Genomic DNA, 18,600 nt, shown 5'->3' on the forward strand with positions numbered 1-18,600 from the left:
AAAAAAAATGTAACAGAAGTATTGGGGGAGGGATTTAAAAAACTAGATACAAGATAACGAGAAAAATTAAAACTTACAAATAAGTTAACAGAAAATTAAAAGAGCAGACGTTTTCAGTGAGACTAAACAACTGATGAAGACGAGTGATAATAAGATGGTGGACGTTTGACAGGAAACAACAGAACTCTGTAAGGCAATTATTCTTCAATTAAAAATAAACAAATTAGATTCAAGTGAAAATTAGAAATAGTAAGTTTATCCATGGAAGTAATAAAGGGATGAAAGCTAGCTACTTAAGTCCAGTAGCTATACGTATAAAATTAAGAAGTTGGGTGAAAAACAATCCTGTGGTTACCAAAGGGGAAAGGGGGAGGGATAAATTTGGGATTTACAGGTGACACTGCTGTATATAAAATAAACAACAAGGACTACTGTGTAGCACAGGGAACCAATATTCGGTATCTTTTAATAACCTATCAGTTCAGTTGCTCAGTCGTGTGCGACTCTTTGCGACCCCGTAAACCACAGCACACCAGGCCTCCCTGTCCATCACCAACTCCCGGAGTCCACCCAAACCCATGTCCATTGGGTCGATAATGCCATCCAACCATCTCATCCGCTGTCGTCCCCTTCTCCTCCTGCCTTCGATCTTTCCCAGCATCGGGGTCTTTCCAAATGAGTCAGCACTTCACATCAGGTGGCCAGAGTATTGGAGTTTCAGCTTCAGCATCTGTCCTTCCAGTGAACACCCAGGACTGATCTCCTTTAGGATGGACTGGTTGGATCTCCTTGCAGTCCAAGGGACTCTCAAGAGTCTTCTCCAACACCACAGTTCAAAAGCATCAATTCTTCAGCACTCAGCTTTCCTTATAGTCCGGATCTCACATCCATAAATGAATACTGGAAAAACCATAGCCTTGACTAGACGGACCTTTGTTGGCAAAGTAATGTCTCTGCTTTTTAATGTGGTGTCTAGGCTGGTCGTAACTTTCCTTCCAAGGAGTAAGTGTCTTTTAATTTCATGGCTGCAATCACCACCTGCAGTGATTTTGGAGCCCAAAAAAATAAAGTCAGCCACTGTTTCCACTCTTTCCCCGTCTATTTGCCATGAAGTGATGGGACTGGATGCCATGATCTTAGTTTTCTGAGTGTTGAACTTTAAGCCAACTTTTTCACTCTCCTCTTTCACTTTCATCAAGAGGCTCTTTAATTCTTCTTCACTTTCTGCCATAAGGATAGTGTCATCTGCATATCTGAGGTTATTGATATTTCTCCCAGCAATCTTGATTCCAGCTTGTGCTTCTTCCAGCCCAGCGTTTCTCATGATGTACTCTGCATATAAGTTAAATAAGCAGGGTGACAATATACAGCCTTGACGTACTCCTTTTCCTATTTGGAACCAGTCTGTTGTTCCATGTCTACTTCTAACTGTTGCTTCCTGACCTGCATACACGTTTCTCTAGAGGCAGGTCAGGTTGTCTGTTATTCCCATCTCTTTCAGAATTTTCCACAGTTTCTTGTGATCCACACAAAGACTTTGGCATAGTCAATAAAACAGAAATAGATGTTTCTCGAACTCTCTCGCTTTTTCAGTGATCCAACGGATGTTGGCAATTTGATCTCTGGTTCCTCTGCCTTTTCTAAAACCAGCTTGAACATCTGGAAGTTCATGGTTCACGTATTGCTGAAGCCTGACTTGGAGAATTTTGAGCGTTACTCTACCAGCTTGTGAGATGAGTGCAATCGTGCAGTAGTTTGAGCATTCTTTGGCATTGCCTTTCTTAGGGATTGGAATGAAAACTGACCTGTTCCAGTCCTGTGGCCACTGCTGAGTTTTCCAAATTTGCTGCCATATTGAGTGCAGCACTTTCACAGCATCATCTTTTAGGATTTGAAATAGCTCAACTGGAATTCTATCACCTCCACTAGCTTTGTTCGTAGTGATGCTTCCTAAGGCCCACTTGACTTCACATTCCAGGATGTCTGGCTCTAGGTGAGTGATCACACCATGGTGATTATCTGGGTTGTGAAGGTCCTTTTTGTACAGTTTTTCTGTGTATTTTTGCCACCCTCTTCTTAATATCTTCTGCTTCTGTTAGGTCCATACCATTTCTGTCTTTTAGTGAGCCCATCTTTGCATGAAATGTTCCTTTGGTATCTCTAATTTTCTTGAAGAGATCTCTAGTCTTTCCCATTCTGTTGTTTTCCTCTATTTCTTTGCATTGATCACTGAGGAAGGCTTTCTCATCTCTCCTTGCTATTCTATGGAACTCTGCATTCAGATGGGTATATCTTTCCCTTTCTCCTTTGCTTTTCTCTTCTCTTCTTTTCACAGCTATTTGTAAGGCCTCCTCAGACAGCCATTTTGCTTTTTTGCATTTCTTTTTCTTAGGGATGGTCTTGACGCCTGTCTTATGTACACTGTCACCAACCTCTGTCCATGTTCTTCAGGCACTCTATCAGATCTGGTCCCTTAAATCTATTTCTCACTTCCACTGTATAATCATAAGGGATTTGATTTAGGTCATATCTGAATGGTCTAGTGGTTTTCCCCACTTTCTTCAATTTAAGTCTGAATTTGGCAAGAAGGAGTTCATGATCTGAGCCACAGTCAGCTCCTGGTCTTGTTTGCTGACTGTATACAGCTCCTCCATCTTTGGTTGCAAAGAATATAATCAGTCTGATTTTGGTGTCGACCATCTGGTGATGTCCATGTGTAGAGTCTTCTCTTGTGTTGTTAGAAGAGGGTGTTTGCCATGACCAGTGCGTTCTCTTTGCAAAGCTCTATTACCCTTTGCCCTGCTTCATTGTGTACTCCAAGGCCAAATTTTCCTGTTACTCCAGGTGTTTCTTGACTTCCTATTTTTGCATTCCTGTCCCCTATAATGAAAAGGACATCTTTTTTGGGTGTTAGTTCTAAAAGTTCTTGTAGGTCTTCATAGAACCGTTCAGCTTCTTCAGCATTACTGGTCGGGGCATTACTTAGATTACCGTGATATTGAATGGTTTGCCTTGGAAACGAACAGAGATCGTTCTGTCTTTTTTGAGATTGCATCCAAGTACTGCATTTCGGACTCTTTTGTTGACTATGATGGCTACTCCATTTCTCCTAAGAGATTACTGCCCACAGTAGTAATTATAATGGTCATCTGAGTTAAATTCACCCATTCCAGTCCATTTTAGTTTACTGATTCCTAGAATGTCAACGTTTGCTCTTGTCATCTCCTGTTTGACCGCTTCCAGTTTGTCTTGATTCATGGACCTAACATTCCAGGTTCCTGTGCAATATAGCTCTATACAGCATCAGACCTTCCTTGCTTCTATCACCAGTCACATCCACAACTGGGTGTTGTTTTTGCTTTGGCTCCATCCTTTCATTCTTTTTTTTTTTTTTTTAATAGGTATGACATTTGCCTTTTATTTATTTGTGATTTGAGGTACAATATACTGCACATATTTAAAGCCTATGATTTGATCAGTCTTATCATATGTGTATACCTGTGACACTATCATCACAATCAAGGTAGTGAATCTTTCCACCATCCCCCAAAGGTTCTTTTGCCCTATGCTATCCTTCCCTCCCTTCATCATGGACCCCAGAAAGTTAGCTGCTTGTTGTTACAGATTACTTTGCATGGACTTAGATATACTGCTTTATCATTGATTTTCTGTTTGATCCATCTTTTTTGTTGTTTTTCTCTCCCTTTTTTTCTTGATTTTTTGGTTACTTTAATACTCATCCCTTCATTCTTTCTGGAGTTCTTTCTCCACTGATCTCCAGTAGCACATTGGTCACCTACCGACCTGGGGCGTTCATCTTTCAGTGTCCTATCTTTTTGCCTTTTCATACTGTTTATGGGATTCTCAAGGCAAGAATACTGAAGTGGTTTGCCATTCCCTTTTCCAGTGGACCACATTCTGTCAGACCTCTCCACCATGACCCGTCCGTCTCTGGTGGCCCCACAGGGCATGCCTTAGTTTCATTGAGTTAGACAAGGCTGTGGTCCGTGTGATCAGATTGGCTAGTTGTCTGTGATTGTGGTTTCAGTCTGTCTGCCCTCTGACGCCCTCTCTCAGCGCCTACCGTCTTACTTGGGGTTTTCTTACCGTGGACATGAAGGATCTCTTCATGGCTGCTCCAGCAAAGCGCAGCTGCTGCTTCTGACCTTGGACGTGGGGTATCTCCTCTCTGCCGCTCCTGACCTTGGACGTGGGGTATCTCCTCTCTGCCGCTGTGCCGCGCTGCCGCCGCTCCTGCACCACACATTATAATAACCAATAATGGAAAGTAATCTGTAGAAGAATATATGTATATGTATATATACTCATGTATATATACATAATTCATATGTATATACATATATATGTGTATATATATACACACACACACTCACACATATATCTAACTGAATCACTTTGCTGTACATCTGAAACTAATCCAACATTATAAATAATTATACTTCAATTTTTTTTAAAGTTGGGAACAAAAGTAAAGAATTTTATTTTTTTGTTTGAATCATAAAATTAAATTCAACATTGAAAATAAAGACAAGAAGTAAAAAGTCTAAAGATTAAAGAAATTATAATCTAATGTGAAAATAGTGAAAATGGAAACATTTAGGGTAACTAGTTAGGTCCATTTTTATTTTTACTTATTTTATAGAAAACAACTGATAGAATATTACCCCTGTCAGAACATTACCACATGAAACAGAGTGGTATTGGCACAAGCTTTTTCTTTATATCAGGTCTTGCTTAATCTCCCTCTGTCATTCTTCTCTTGCTCCCTTCATCATGTGAGTTAAGTGTATGCCAGAGATATTGGAGGAGATGCTAGATCTCACGTTCCAGGAGAGACTCAGAATGAATAGTCCATTTCTGGTAAAGTGTGATAAATGCTAAAATAAATGGAATCTCAGGGTACCATGGGAACATGAATAAAACACCCACTTCAGCCTTAGGAAATTGGGAAGGCTTTTCAGAGAAGATATTTTACCACAGCTCTGAGGCTTAGAAGGTGGTTAGCAAAGGAGTAGTGGGATTGGCCTTTAAGGTGGAGGAAACAAGACATGCATTCTCTGGAAGCTAGAGTCTCTCGGGGCACCTGCGCTGTGTGCCTTAAGGATTCCAACAGCTGCCCATCCCTAGGCCCACATGGCTCTTGCAAGTTCTCAGGACGCAGGAGGAAGCATCACCCATGCAACAATGTGGGTATCATGACTTGGCAGATGGGGTGTTTGCAATTTTAAGAAACTAATCAACGTGGAGAACTTTAGGCTGCTCTGAGGTGGGGAAGAGAGTATTTATTTACTTATCTACTCACAGCCTACTTTAAATATTCAAATATTTAATATTTGCCCTTCAGTATATTGTTGAAGGGCAGATACTAGAGTAACCCCTGCTGTCCGCAGTTTGAGAGAATTTGTGCTCAATTTGTGCTCCCGTGCACACCAGCAAGGAAGACCCAGAGCAACCAAAAATAAATCTGTTTGATTTTCACGAGCCGTTTAAGGGACACCCTTAGTCTTTGTTCTGTGTGTGTCCTAGACGCTTGTGCCCCCCCCTTTCTGCGTGAACAGTTTTCAAGTGTTTCAGCTTCCAGCTTCCACTAGACTTAGACCATTGTGTTGCTCTTTTCCTTTCCTAAATTTCTAAGCTCTCTGCGTTGGCATTTTTAACTACTTCATTGATATTTAATTTCTGTGCCAGGCAAGCATCTTCAATCCATTTAGTGGTGCTTTAACATTAAAGACCAAGGTGTTTGGTTCTGTTGTATTTCTCTCTGGTATTTAGTATGTTACTGAGCATTTAAGTTAATATTCGTTGAAGTGAGTTCCAGTCCAGAATTGTTTGGTTCTTCTTAAGGAATAATTAGTCTCATAACTATTTCTGGACTCAACAGGAAAGGCCATACAGAAAAAAAATTGAAGTTAAGTTTCTCAATAATGTAAAATTATTTTCCAGATTTACTGAGATATATTGGACAAATAAAATTGTAAAATACTTTCACATTTTATATCACCTATAATTTCACATTTTCATTATGACTTTTAGTGGAAATAAATTTAATGGTTCATAGATATTTTATGCCATACTACTGCTTGTCTTTACTTAATAAATTACTTCAAGTATAAACAACTGGGATTAAATTCTGGAGTAGTGCCAGTTAGTCATCAGTCCTCTTGAGAAGTTGTGTTGTAGAGCTGTTGACATTATTTTTATTGTTCAAGTTATTTATTAATTAAAGCCAAGCATAGATATAATAAGCATACTATGGTACTAAGTGATTGTAAAAATTCCTTATTTTCTTTTTCTGAATAATGGTGACTACTTCCTTGAACAAGAACTTGAATTTAGGGACTTCCCTGGTGGCCCAGCTGGTAAAGAATCTGCCTGCAAAGCGGGAGACCTGGGTTTGATCCGTGGGTTGGGAAGATCCCCAGAGAAGGGGAAGGCTACCCACTCCGGTATTCTGGCCTGGAGAATTCGATGGACTGTATAGTCCATGGGGTCGCAAAGAGCTGGACATGACTGAGCAACTTTAACTTCACTGGTGGTCCAGTGGTTAAGAATCCCCCTGCCAATGCAGAGGACGTGGGTTTGATCCCTGGTTCAGGAAGATCCTACTTGTCGAGGGGCAGTTAGAGCCTGCATCCTACAACTACTAGAGCCTGTGCTCTGCAACCAGAGGGGCCACTGGAGAGAGAAGCCCACACTCTCTGAATTTGAGAACGTCCGAGCACCCCGGCAGCAGAGACCCTGTGCAGCCAAGCGCAGACGAAGTTGTTAAATGAGAACATGAATTTCTTATTAATGTCTTCATTGATATAAAGCTTTTCAAAGACCTATTGTGAATAATGATTTGGATAAATCATTATTGATTTAGTATGTTACTGAGCATTTAAGTTAATATTCCTGTTCCTGAGGGAACAGGAAGCTTCTTTTCCACATCCAGTCTGTTGTTGGCATTTGTATTGATGATGGAGTTGTTCATAGAATCTGAGTGGGTGGGGATTCCTTAAGAGGGTTTTTAAGTTTTCCTTCAGTGTGTTTCATAAATTTTGCTCTTTTGTTGTACCCCTTGGGGTGTCTTTTCAGTCTTAGACTTTGTGACTTGTTAACTGCTGTTCTAAGTGGACAACGATACTGTCAAAGCATCAGGGAGAAAGAATGAAATGGAAGTGGTAGCTGTTAGGAGCTAGGGAAATGGGGTGGAGGTGTGCTACTGGGTTGTGGATAGACTTCACACACATCTGTATAGAAAATCCCCGTGTTTCATAGAAGACAAGCATACAGATCTCTAGGCATTCTTGAAAATTTTCCCAAGACAGTGAGGTTATCATAACACATTGACTAAATGCTTATATTTTTAAGCATGATAACTATCTATGAAACAGACATTAAGTAATGTCTGTTTCAGAATTTCAGAGTTTCATGATTTTTTGTGTCTTTCAAAAGTTGACTATTAAAATCATGACATAGGGCTTCCCTGGTGGCTCAGACTGTAAAAATATTGCCTGCAATGCAGGAGACCTAGGTCGGGAAGATCCCCCAGAAAAGGAAATAGCAACTCACTCCAGTATCTTGCCTGGAGAATCTTATGGACATATGGATAGAGGAGCCTGGTGGGCTATAGTTCATGAGGTCACAAAGAGTCAGACACGACTGAGCAACTTAGACACACAAAATCATGACATAAACTTTTTTTCTCTGTGTTTGACTGAGAAAGGACTTAAGTTTCAGAGTGTAGAAACTGTTTCAGGAAAAGGTGAGTCATAGTTGTCAACAGTGTCAATCACGACAAATTGTGTAATCATCTATCTCCCACTTAACTGTGTATTAGGAGATCTGTAGTAGCAAATGAGCTCTCATTGGTATTCATCACCAAGATAATAAAAGAATTTAGGGAGAGCTATTATTTAAGAGGGAATGATAGATGTAGCATTTCTCTGAAGTTAGTGACATCCCTGCATTTTACGTTTTCTCTAAGTGCGAACATTTCATTTCTTTTGCTAAGCAGTGTGCTTCCGGGGTATAGAGAGCAAACATTTCCCGCCTGGTGTTGTCTTATTGTACACCTCATTTGTTTCATGTTTAATTTTTCATTATTTATTTCTTTCTAGTGTTACCCATTTGTGCTATGCTCCTCTCCATCCCTCCCTCTCAGCCCTCAAAGTACTGGCAGTGACCAATTCCAGGAAGGCTAGGGCACACCGTTCTCTGGCACTGCATATCTGCAGTCTTCAGAATAAACATTTGTGACTTTCTTCCTCCTTCTGAACTGCCCTTCCCTTTTCATTTTAATCTGTTATAAAAGTGAGGATAGGCATGGAAAGAACAGCCAGGGACAGCTTTTTAAGATATGCAGAGTGCCAGAGGTATGATTCCCATGTGTGCAGAATCAAAAATTGATCAACTTCCCCTGACAAATTTAAATGTACTTGAAAAAACTTCCCTCCAAATCTAGGAAAATGACCATGTAATTTATTGTCCCAATGGATAGTTTCAGTGTCTTTGTGTATCTTGTTAGACAAGTGGATATAATAAGTTAATATATGTATCCTAATGTGACACTGTAGAGAAATATTTGCCCATAATATAAATTAGATGAGGCTTCCCTGGTGACTCAGCAGTAGAGAATCCACCTACGATGTGGGAGCCACAGAGGACGTGGTTCGATCCCTGGATGGAAAAGATCCCCTGGAGAAGGGCCCAGCAACCCACTCCAATATTCTTCCCTGGATAACCCCATGGACTGAAGAACCTGGCAGGCTACAGTACACAGGGTCACGCAGAGTTGGACACAACTGAAGCAGCTTAACGCAGCACATGAATTAGAGGAATATTTATTCTAGTTTCATGTCATTTTCCTTGATAGTTCAGTTGGTAAAGAATCCTCCTGCAATGCAGGAGACCCTGGTTCCATTCCTGGGTTGGGAGGATCTGCTGGAGAAGGGATAAGCTACCCACGCCAATATTCTCAGGCTTCCCTTGTGGCTCAGCTAGTAAAGAATTCTCCTGCAGTGCAAGAGACCTGGGCTCAATCCCTGGGTTGGGAAGATCCCAAGGAGAAGGGAAGGGCTACCCACTCCAGTATTCTGGCCTGGAGAATTCCATGGACTGTGCATGGACTCACCTAGAGCCAGATGTCCTGGAATGTGAGGTCAAGTGGGCCTTAGGAAGCATCACTATGAACAAAGCTAGTGGAGGTGATGGAATTCCAGTTGAGCTGTTTCAAATCCTAAAAGATGATGCTGTGAAAGTGCTGCACTCAGTATGCCAGCAAATTTGGAAAACTCGGCAGTGGCCACAGGACTGGAAAAAGTCTGATTTCATTTCAATCCCAAAGAAGGGCAATGCCAACGAATGCTCAGACTACTTCACTTGCACTACTTGCCCTCATCTCACACACTAGCAAAGTAATGCTCAAAATTCTCCAAGCCAGGCTTCAACAGTATGTGAACCATGAACTTCCAGATGTTCAAGCTGGATTTAGAAAAGGCAGAGGAACCAGAGATCAAGTTGCCAATATCCACTGGATCATCAAAAAAGCAAGAGAATTCCAGGAAAAACATCTACTTCTGCTTTATTGACTATTCCAAAGCCTTTGACCGTGTGGATCACAACAAACTGTGGAAAATTCTGAAAGAGATGGGAATACCAGACCACCTGACCTGCCTCTTGAGAAATTTGTATGCAGGTCAGGAAGCAACAGTTAGAACCAGACACAGAACAACAGACTGGTGCCAAATTGAGAAAGGAGTAGGTCAAGGCTGTATATTGTCACCATGCTTATTTAACTTACATGCAGCGTACATCATGCGAAATGCTGGGCTGGATGAAGCACAGGCTGGAATCAAGATTGCCGGGAGAAATGCCAATAACCTCAGATATGCAGATGATACCACCCTTATGGCAGAAAGTAAAGAGGAACTACAGAGCCTCTTGATTAAAGTCAAAGAGGAAAGTGAAAAAGTTGGCTTAAAACTCAACATTCAGAAAACTAAGATCATGGCATCTGGTCCCATCACTTCATGGCAAATAGATGGGGAAGCAATGGAAACAGTGAGAGACTTTATTTTTGGGGGCTCCAAAATCACTGCAGATGGTGACTGCAGCCATGAAGTTAAAAGATGCTTGCTCCTTGAAAGGAAAGTTGTGACCAACCTAGACAGCATATTAAAAAGCAGAGACATTTCTTGGCTGACAAAGGTTCATCTAGTCAAAGCTATGGTTTTTCCAGTGGTCATGTATGGATGTGAGAGTTGGACTGTAAAGAAAGCTGAGCACCAAAGAATTGATGCTTTTCAACTGTGGTGTTGGAGAAGACTCTTGAGAATCCCTTGGACTGCAAGGAGATCAAACCAGTCCATCCAAAAGGAAATCAGTCCTGAATATTCATTGGAAGGACTGATGCTGAAGCTGAAACTCTTGATAGTTTGGCCACCTGATGCGAAGAACTGACTCATTGGAAAGACCCTGATGCTGGGAAAGATTGAAGGCAGGAGGAGAAGGGGACAACAGAGGATTAGATGGTTGGATGGCATCACCAGCTTGATGGACGTGAGTTTGAGCAAGCTCCAGGAGTTGGTGATGGACAGGGAAGCCTGGTGTGCTGCAGTTCGTGGGATGGCAGAGTCAGACAGGACTGAGCAGCTGACCTGAGCTGCAGTGAATGAACAGAAGTCAGGGTGGATTCATCCCTTGGACTGCTGAGGGTTCTGTCTGTCATATCTTCCTGCTCTCTTCACCAGCCTGTGTTAGATATGATCAGTCTTTTATATTTTGTCTATCTGTGAGTTAAACAGAGCCTTTCCCTTCTAATTTCCTTTACAGGTAACGTTTTAATGGAGCATCTCTCTCCCTGTACAGATACGGACTTGGATTCATTGCATTGTCCTTTGTGGATGTATTTATAGCTCTACTGGCAGCAAGCTGCTTGAAGTGCTGTGGTATCCAGAGAATAGTTAAGCACTTTGAGGAAGATTTGATTGATTTTATTTCCTTGAGGAAAAAGTTAATGTCTCTGGTTGTTGTTTTTTCCCTTCTCATCTGTCTAGTTGCTGATCATCTGGGCTGTGATCCTCAAACACGGTTCTTTGTCCCTCCTAACATCAAACAGTGGATTGCCTTGCTGCAGAGGGGAAATTGCACCTTTAAAGAGAAAATATCACGGGCTGCTTTCCACAATGCAGTTGCTGTCGTCATCTACAATAATAAATCCAAAGAGGAGCCAGTCACCATGACTCATCCAGGTAAACAAAAAAGGAAGTCGTAGATTTTGTCTTCCCTCTGACATATTATTGCTTTATAGGAAGACATTCTACCTCTTGCTGAAACCACATCATTTCCAACCTAATTCTAGGATTATATTTTTCTTTGGTATTGCCATTTGTTTGCTGAGATGCATTTTTTTTTCTTTTAGTTGAACTTTTTCTTACATAATAACAGTAAAACACTGTGAAACTTGCACTTATTAAGGAACTGACTGTGACTGAATCCTTAGTCATTTTACATTTCACTGATAACTTTGAAAAATAATATCTTAGATTTAGAATCATTCATCCAAATTATGTCATGCCTTTTATCAAAATGAATGTTGAAACTAACTTAATAATTACTTTAATTACAGTAGTAACCATATTTCTTCATTTTTGTGGAAACAGGATATTTCTAATGTACTTGTTTTAATAACAATGGTGCAATTTATTGAGCACTGCTATATATATGGCAGGCACTGTGTGGCAGTGAGTTTTTTGGTTTTTATTAGACTTTATTTTTTAAAGCAATTTTAGGTTCTCAGCAGAATCTGGACATTTTTCAGACTGGCTTTTTTCACTTAGTTGTATGCATTTAGGTTTCCTCCATGTCTTTTCATGACTTGATAGCTCATTATTTTTGAGTGCTGAATATTCCAATGTCTGGATATTCCACAGTTTATTTATCAAGTCACTTACTGAAGGACATCTTGGTGGCTTCCATGTTTGAGCAGTTATGAGTGAAGCCACCATAAACATATATGTGCAGGTTTTCGTGTAGACATAAGTTTTCAGTTCCCTTGGATAAATACGAAGGAGCCTGATTGCTAAGTTGTACAGTCAGGATGGTGGCTGTACCGCTTCATAGATTTCCAGCAGCAGAGAAGGAAAGTTCCTGTTCCTCCACATCCTCACCAGCGTTTAGTGCTGTCAGCTTTTGTTTTTTTCTTTTTGGTCACTGTAATAGGTTGTTTTATTTTGTATTTCTCTGATGACATGATGTAGAGAAGTCCCTTTTTTATGTATTTTCTTAGACAGTCCTCATCATGACCATGTATGTTATAGGTACCCTCCCACTTACAGACCAAGAGATTGAAGCAAGCAAGGGCCAGCAGAAGAGAGGCTTAGACACAGGTTTTTTGGTGTTTACCTTTCAGTTTACCAATCTGTCTCTTACAACTAGTTGAAACCTAGATAAACTTTTAATTCTGCATGTATAAGAAATGTTAAAGATAAATGACTTATTTAAAGAATTAACTCTTTAATCATATAATTAATATTTGCATTATCAATTTTAGACAGTTATCTTGCAAAGACCTCACCCTAACTTAAGATCATTGATACTTTTGTGTGTATCTTGATAGAATAATGCAGATTAATTTAAATTTTATTGCTCTAACTTGTTTTCTTCCCTTCAAATTAAGCATTTTAGAATTAAAATATATGTTTTTTCTTTGTCCAAAAGTAATTTGTGCTCATTGTGGAAAAACTGAAACTTTTAAAGGAAAGTATAAATAAAATAGAATGTGTGATTTTCACTACCAGAGATCACTAACACAGCATTGTAAATCAGTTAACCTCAAAAAAAAAAAAAAGATGACAGTGGTTTTTCTGCCTAGGTCTCAGAGCAGATGCCAGTTTGCTCTCATCAGCTGTAATAGAGGGAAGAAAAAACTATTCAGAATTTTGGACCTAATTGTTCCTTGCTGTTTTCTTCTTACTGAAAACACAAAGAAAAATGGATAGAGAGAAATTCAACTGAGCAGAATGTATTTTTCTTTTTCTGTGATGTTATTTTACATACACAAAACCTCTAGAGAAGTAGTGAGGATGAGAGCCTTTTAAGTATGTAAGGATCTGGGGATTATAAGAGAGGGACTCAAGTTTGGTTTTTTTTTTCCCCCCAATGATTTTTGTTTAAAAAAGGAGAGAATTCTTTCTAAATTAACATGAATTTTCCATCTGTGTTCCTTGAAATGTTAAGAGTATCCAGAAATGCTCCGTAGATGACCCATGGAGGAAAAAAGGTAAATGATGCAATAAGTTTTAGAAAATGCTTGAAAAATATTACAATTTTAGAAGCTCCTAATAAACATACTGAAGTCTCTGAGAAGTCTTAAAGACTTGTTTTAATTGATTAACCTGCAGTTTCCCAAATTTATTTGACCAAGTAACTCTTTTGTTACATTTTAGCTGATAACACAAATAAGGAAAATTAGGGATAGAGTTTGAAGATATATTCTTAGGATATATAAGAGGCAATTTTGTAAGGCAAATGTAATATAAGAGCAATAAGAAATGGCTTTATATTGCAAAACATACGGCTTTATGATACACAGAAAATTAGAAAGAAGAATGTGAGACAGTAAATTGATAACAGTACTTCAGAGAGAAATTTAGTACCGTCTGATACCATTAAAGATCTCAAACATTGTGGTCCAGTAATGTCATATCTAGATAGATGCTCTGGAATACTCTTCAAATTTTGATGTACATGTGTATCCTGTGGGAATCTTGTTAAAATGGAGATTTTGATTCAGTAGGTGTGGAGTATAACCTGAGATTCTGTATCTTTAATAAGTTTATACATGATACTAACGCCACTGGTCCACAGATCTTGCTTTGAGAAATAGGTAAAGATAAGAAGGCTACGTTTCCGTCTCAGATTTTTCACGGACTTCCTCCCTGTGAAGTAGGCCACGTTGCCTCCTGTGCAGGAAGACCTCTTTGGTCTCTACCTCTTTCTCTGGAAGGCGATGAACCCCTGCTGTGGAGGACAGCAACATAAACAGCCTCTGTGCCCTGAGAGCCGCTTGTCTTCCTGGCTCGTTAATGTGCACTGCTTCTCTCCCTTCACAGAGCCCTTTCTTCCTGTTTCTGTGTAGGGTTCAAGGACCCTTCTGTCAGAGTAACTAGATACCCCCTGTATCTGTACCTGCAGAGATACCTGTAATATGCCTGTAGTTCCACATCTCAAGGGGGAGATCCATGTTTTTGCCCTCCCCTGCTCACATGTCAATTCTACTATCCACCCTTCATTTGAGAGAAAGCACCTTTGTGCTGTGCCTTGTAATATGACCTAATAAGAACTGGTAAGAGTTGATAAAAAGCCCTCTGGGTCACACCCTCAGTGAGTACTATCTGAGGCCCCTTCAGTCTTCATAGCATCTCTGGACGGTACTTTCCTTTTGCTTTTTGTTGTCATCATTTGTATGCTTGACTGGCAGTAGGGAGAAGACTGCAGGTTTCTTCAAGTTAAAGTTTGTGTCTTTTTATTTTCTGCAATGATTAGCAAAATATCTTGAACAAAATAAGTATGTGCTGCGTTGAAATGACTTCATGAAGATATTTAGCTTTGTTAAGCTTTCTTTTCATTTAAGGATATATTTTATAACTAATTTTAAAATTTCACATTGTTAAGTATTTCATTTTCTTGCCTGGTTGACAATGTTTCAAGAGCTTATTCCTGTTTGTTCTAATGAATGCCCTTCATCTGGTGGCTGAAGGACATCTTTTCTGGCACAGTGTCCATGACATCATTGACAGGAAAGACCGCTCAATTTGTGGTTTTATTTGTTACCTCTACTTGGCAGAATAAGTTCTTTGTAATGTAGTTAACAAATATGTGGTAGTATAAAGGGGAAGTTATGTGCACTTGCATAGTTTAAAATAATGCACATTTGTGTAAAAGTTAAGGATTTATTTTCCTGTCTTTTAAAAATTAATATAGACTTTATTGCTTAACAGTCATAAATTGTGTCAAATTGTTGTCAAATCAGAGAGCTCTTTTATAGTTTTATTTGTATGTCTGTAAGAATCTGTGAGCATTTTTTCATTGCTAATAGGAAGATGAGGTAATTTAAGTAAATATTTAACCAAGTAATTTACTTTTCTATCTTTATGTCAATTAGCAGTATCGAATGCTTCTTAGTGTTCCTTTAACTGGTTGAATAGAATCAATCAAATAGCTCTTCACCTTTTCTGCATCATATTCTCTTTTTAAAAAAAGGTATATAGCTCTATATTATCTAGCAATGAATGGAAAAAAATTAGAATATAGAATATTCTCTCTGTGAATAGGAAAAAAATCACACCTTATGAAAACAAGTAAAGATAAATCACAAATACATTGTAAAATATCTTTAATATCCATAATTTGGGCCACTTAATGTAAATCTATTCTTTTATTCTAAAAGCCCATCAAGAAAATAAATAATAGTCATACTGTTGCTTTAACTGTTTAGTTTTTAGGTTGTAATTGAATATGAATTTAATTACTTCAGAAAAGATTGAGTTTGCATTTTATATATACTACCATAGCAGAAAATAGACTCTTAATTGTGTCTGTGGCCTGAGTTTGCAAATATCTCTTCTGTGTCTTCCATATGATCCATACACTTTTTTCAGAAATTCATAATTATCAAGAAAAATCTGAAACTGTAATATGTAGGCAGTAGCTTTTGAAAAAGAACAACTTTTAAAAAATGACTGCTGATGATTCTGTTTTAAAACATTCCTGTAAACTCTGAACTTGTCCTTTATTTCCCTGGAAGTGGAGAGCCCCTTCCTCTGCCAGATACTTGACAATTTATCTTCTAGCATTCCTAATTCAGACACTGCAGGCTCAGTATCCTGAATAAATTGATTGGACTCATCACTTGACTTGCAATTTTATCTTGCTTGTGCTTATCCTTTCCCCTCCAGCAGTAGAAGAGGAGGAAGCTAAAATAATGTAAAGGATCTGCAGGGGGTTTAGAGTACTGGCTTAGAAATCAGTTTCACAGGTTACAGGACAGAAGGCGTTCTTTACTTGTTAGGTGTTCACATGATGATGACCTGTATTTATAGAGACAAGCTCAGAGCTAGTGCCACAGGCACAGCTGCTAAGGAAGATGGTGTGGCCTTGCTCCATGAGTTAGAGGACTGGGAAAGATTAACTGATACCTTACAGCGCTCCTCAGTTCCGGTTTTTCAGGAGGTAGGGTATTGAGTCAGGATAATTCTTGGCTCTGTAGAACTGTCCTTTGTATTTACTGAGTGTTCAGCCTCTCAGGCGCATGCCTACTAAATGCCAGATGAATCGCTTCATGTTTTTAACAGTGTACAATCCTTCCCCAGAGTTTGTAGATGGACTCTCCCTTGGAGGGCTTTTCTGCCCTGGTAAGACTTACGGCCAGACTCTTAAGTCTGTAGAGCCTTTGGAGGAGGAATAAAGAGAAGTCATTTGTTGGTGAGAATAGTGGGAACAGAAAAACTGATGAAGGAAAAAGTGATAGGCTTTTATATTATTTACTCATATGTTGCATTTCTGGTGTTCTTTTTTTCTTTGTGTAGTCACAGATTTCATCTAGTGTCATTTCCCTTTCAGTCTAGATAATCTATTAAATCATTTCTTGCAGTGCAGATCTGCTGTGACAAATTCTTTCATCATTTATTTACCCTAAAGTGTCTTTTTCTGCCATCGTTTCTTAAGGACATAGATGTGGAATTCTAAGTTTCAGCACTTTAAAAGTGTTGTTTCTTTGTTCTCTGGTCACCTTTTTTTTTTTTTTTTTCATATAAGTTCCATTTTACAGCATGAGTCTTTAAAATAAACCTTTTAGAACAGATTTATATTCACAGAAAAATTGCAAAGATAGTACAGATAATTCCTATAGATACTGTGCCCAGTTTCTCTTATTATTACATTTTACATTAGCATGGTACATTTGTTGCAGTTAATGAACCAATACTGGTATGTTATTATTAACAATTAATGAACCAATATTGGTATATTGCATGCACACATGTGTGTTAAGTCACTTCAGTCCTGTCCCATCCTTGGTGACCCCATGGACTGTAGCCCACCAGGCTCATCTGTCCATAGGATTCTCCAGGCAAGAATACAGAAGTGGGTTGCCCTGCCCTTCTCCAGGGGATCTTCCTGACCCAGGGATCAAACCCATATCTCTTATGTCTCCTGCAGGCAAGTTCTTTACCCACTAAGCCACCAGGGGAACTCTTGGTATGTTATTAACTAAAGTCCACATTTTATTCCATTGGGCTTATCCTTGGGCTTCCCTGTTGGCTCAGCTGGTAAAGAATCTGCCTGCAATGTGGGAGACCTGGGTTTGATCCCTGGGTCTGGAAGACCCCCTGGAGAAGGGAAGGGCTACCCACTCCAGTATTCTGGCCTGGAGAATCCCATGGACAGAAGAGTCTGGGAGGCTACAGTCTAGTCCATGGGGTCGCAAGAGTCGGACACAACTGAGTGACTTTCACTTCACTTCCTATCTTATTCCAATTTCTTTAGTTTTTATCTAATGTCCTTTGGAGTTCCAGGATCCCATCCAGGATATTACATTACTTTGGTCATTATATCTGCTAGGCTTCTCTTGGCTATGACAGTTTTTTAGGACTCCTGTTCAGGTATTTTGTGGCATGTCCTTCAGTGGGATTTGTTTGCTTTTTCTGCATGACTAGACTGAGGATATGGGTTTGGGGAGGAAGACCACAGGGGTAAGGTGTCATTCTCATCACCTGTCATGTTCTGTCAATGTGAGTGATCACTGTTGGTGCTGACCTTGACTACCTGGCTGTTTGTCAGACTTCTCCACTGTGATGTTTCTCTTTTCCCTCTTCCATACAACACTCTTTAGGATGTTACTGTGCACAACCCACACTTAAGGCGTTGGGAGCTAGGCTTTCCCTCCTTAGGGTAAAGTATTACGTGTTTACTTGGAATTGTTCCATATGGATGGTTTGTCTCTTTTCTGTTGATTTATTCAGTCATTTATATGTATCAGAATGGACTTATGGATGTTTATTTTGTACTTTGTATTATTATACAATATTACTTGGCTCATTTTTTGTTCACATTGTTCCAGCTTTGGCCATTGGGAGTTCTTTCAGTTGACTCTTGTGTCCTTTTTCATGTTTCCATTACCATGAGTGTTGGTTTTTTGTTTGTGTTTTGAGCATTTTCTTCTTTTCTGGTGCTGTAAGATACTCCAGGTTCATCTTGTATATATTTCCTTTCCTATTCCTAGAATAAAGCATTTCTCCAAGGAACCCTAGTTTCCATTTATTGGAAAATGATACTAGAAATCAAGCTCTGGGTGTTAGATGTACTTGTTACTATTAAGGTTTTATTGTTTCTGGACCTTCTCAGTTGACAAAGGAAATAGATATGTGTATACTAATACCTGTATATGTACATAACTAAATGTTTCTGTATATAACCATTTGTGTCTGTATTAAGCCAAGAATGAGTTCATACTTAGGTCTCCAGCTCTAACCCATTGCATTGCATGGGTCCTTGTGATTTTCTCCCTGTGCTTATCTGTAAACTCCCGCTCCAAAA

At 39.3% G+C, this 18,600-nt stretch overlaps 1 protein-coding gene across 2 annotated transcripts in view; it reads left to right on the forward strand.

Annotated features, from left to right (window-relative positions):
• The window catches only part of RNF130 (ring finger protein 130), a 183,839-nt gene that overhangs the window by 33,227 nt on the left and 132,012 nt on the right, over positions 1-18,600 (forward strand). For both annotated transcript variants that reach the window (XM_061149627.1, XM_061149626.1), the window contains exon 2: positions 11,061-11,255. In XM_061149627.1, coding sequence (XP_061005610.1) covers positions 11,061-11,255 — 195 coding nt within the window. The remainder of the gene's footprint in view (positions 1-11,060; positions 11,256-18,600) is intronic.

The sequence above is a fragment of the Dama dama genome, chromosome 9 (assembly GCF_033118175.1).
Source record: "Dama dama isolate Ldn47 chromosome 9, ASM3311817v1, whole genome shotgun sequence".
NCBI lineage: Eukaryota > Metazoa > Chordata > Mammalia > Artiodactyla > Cervidae > Dama > Dama dama.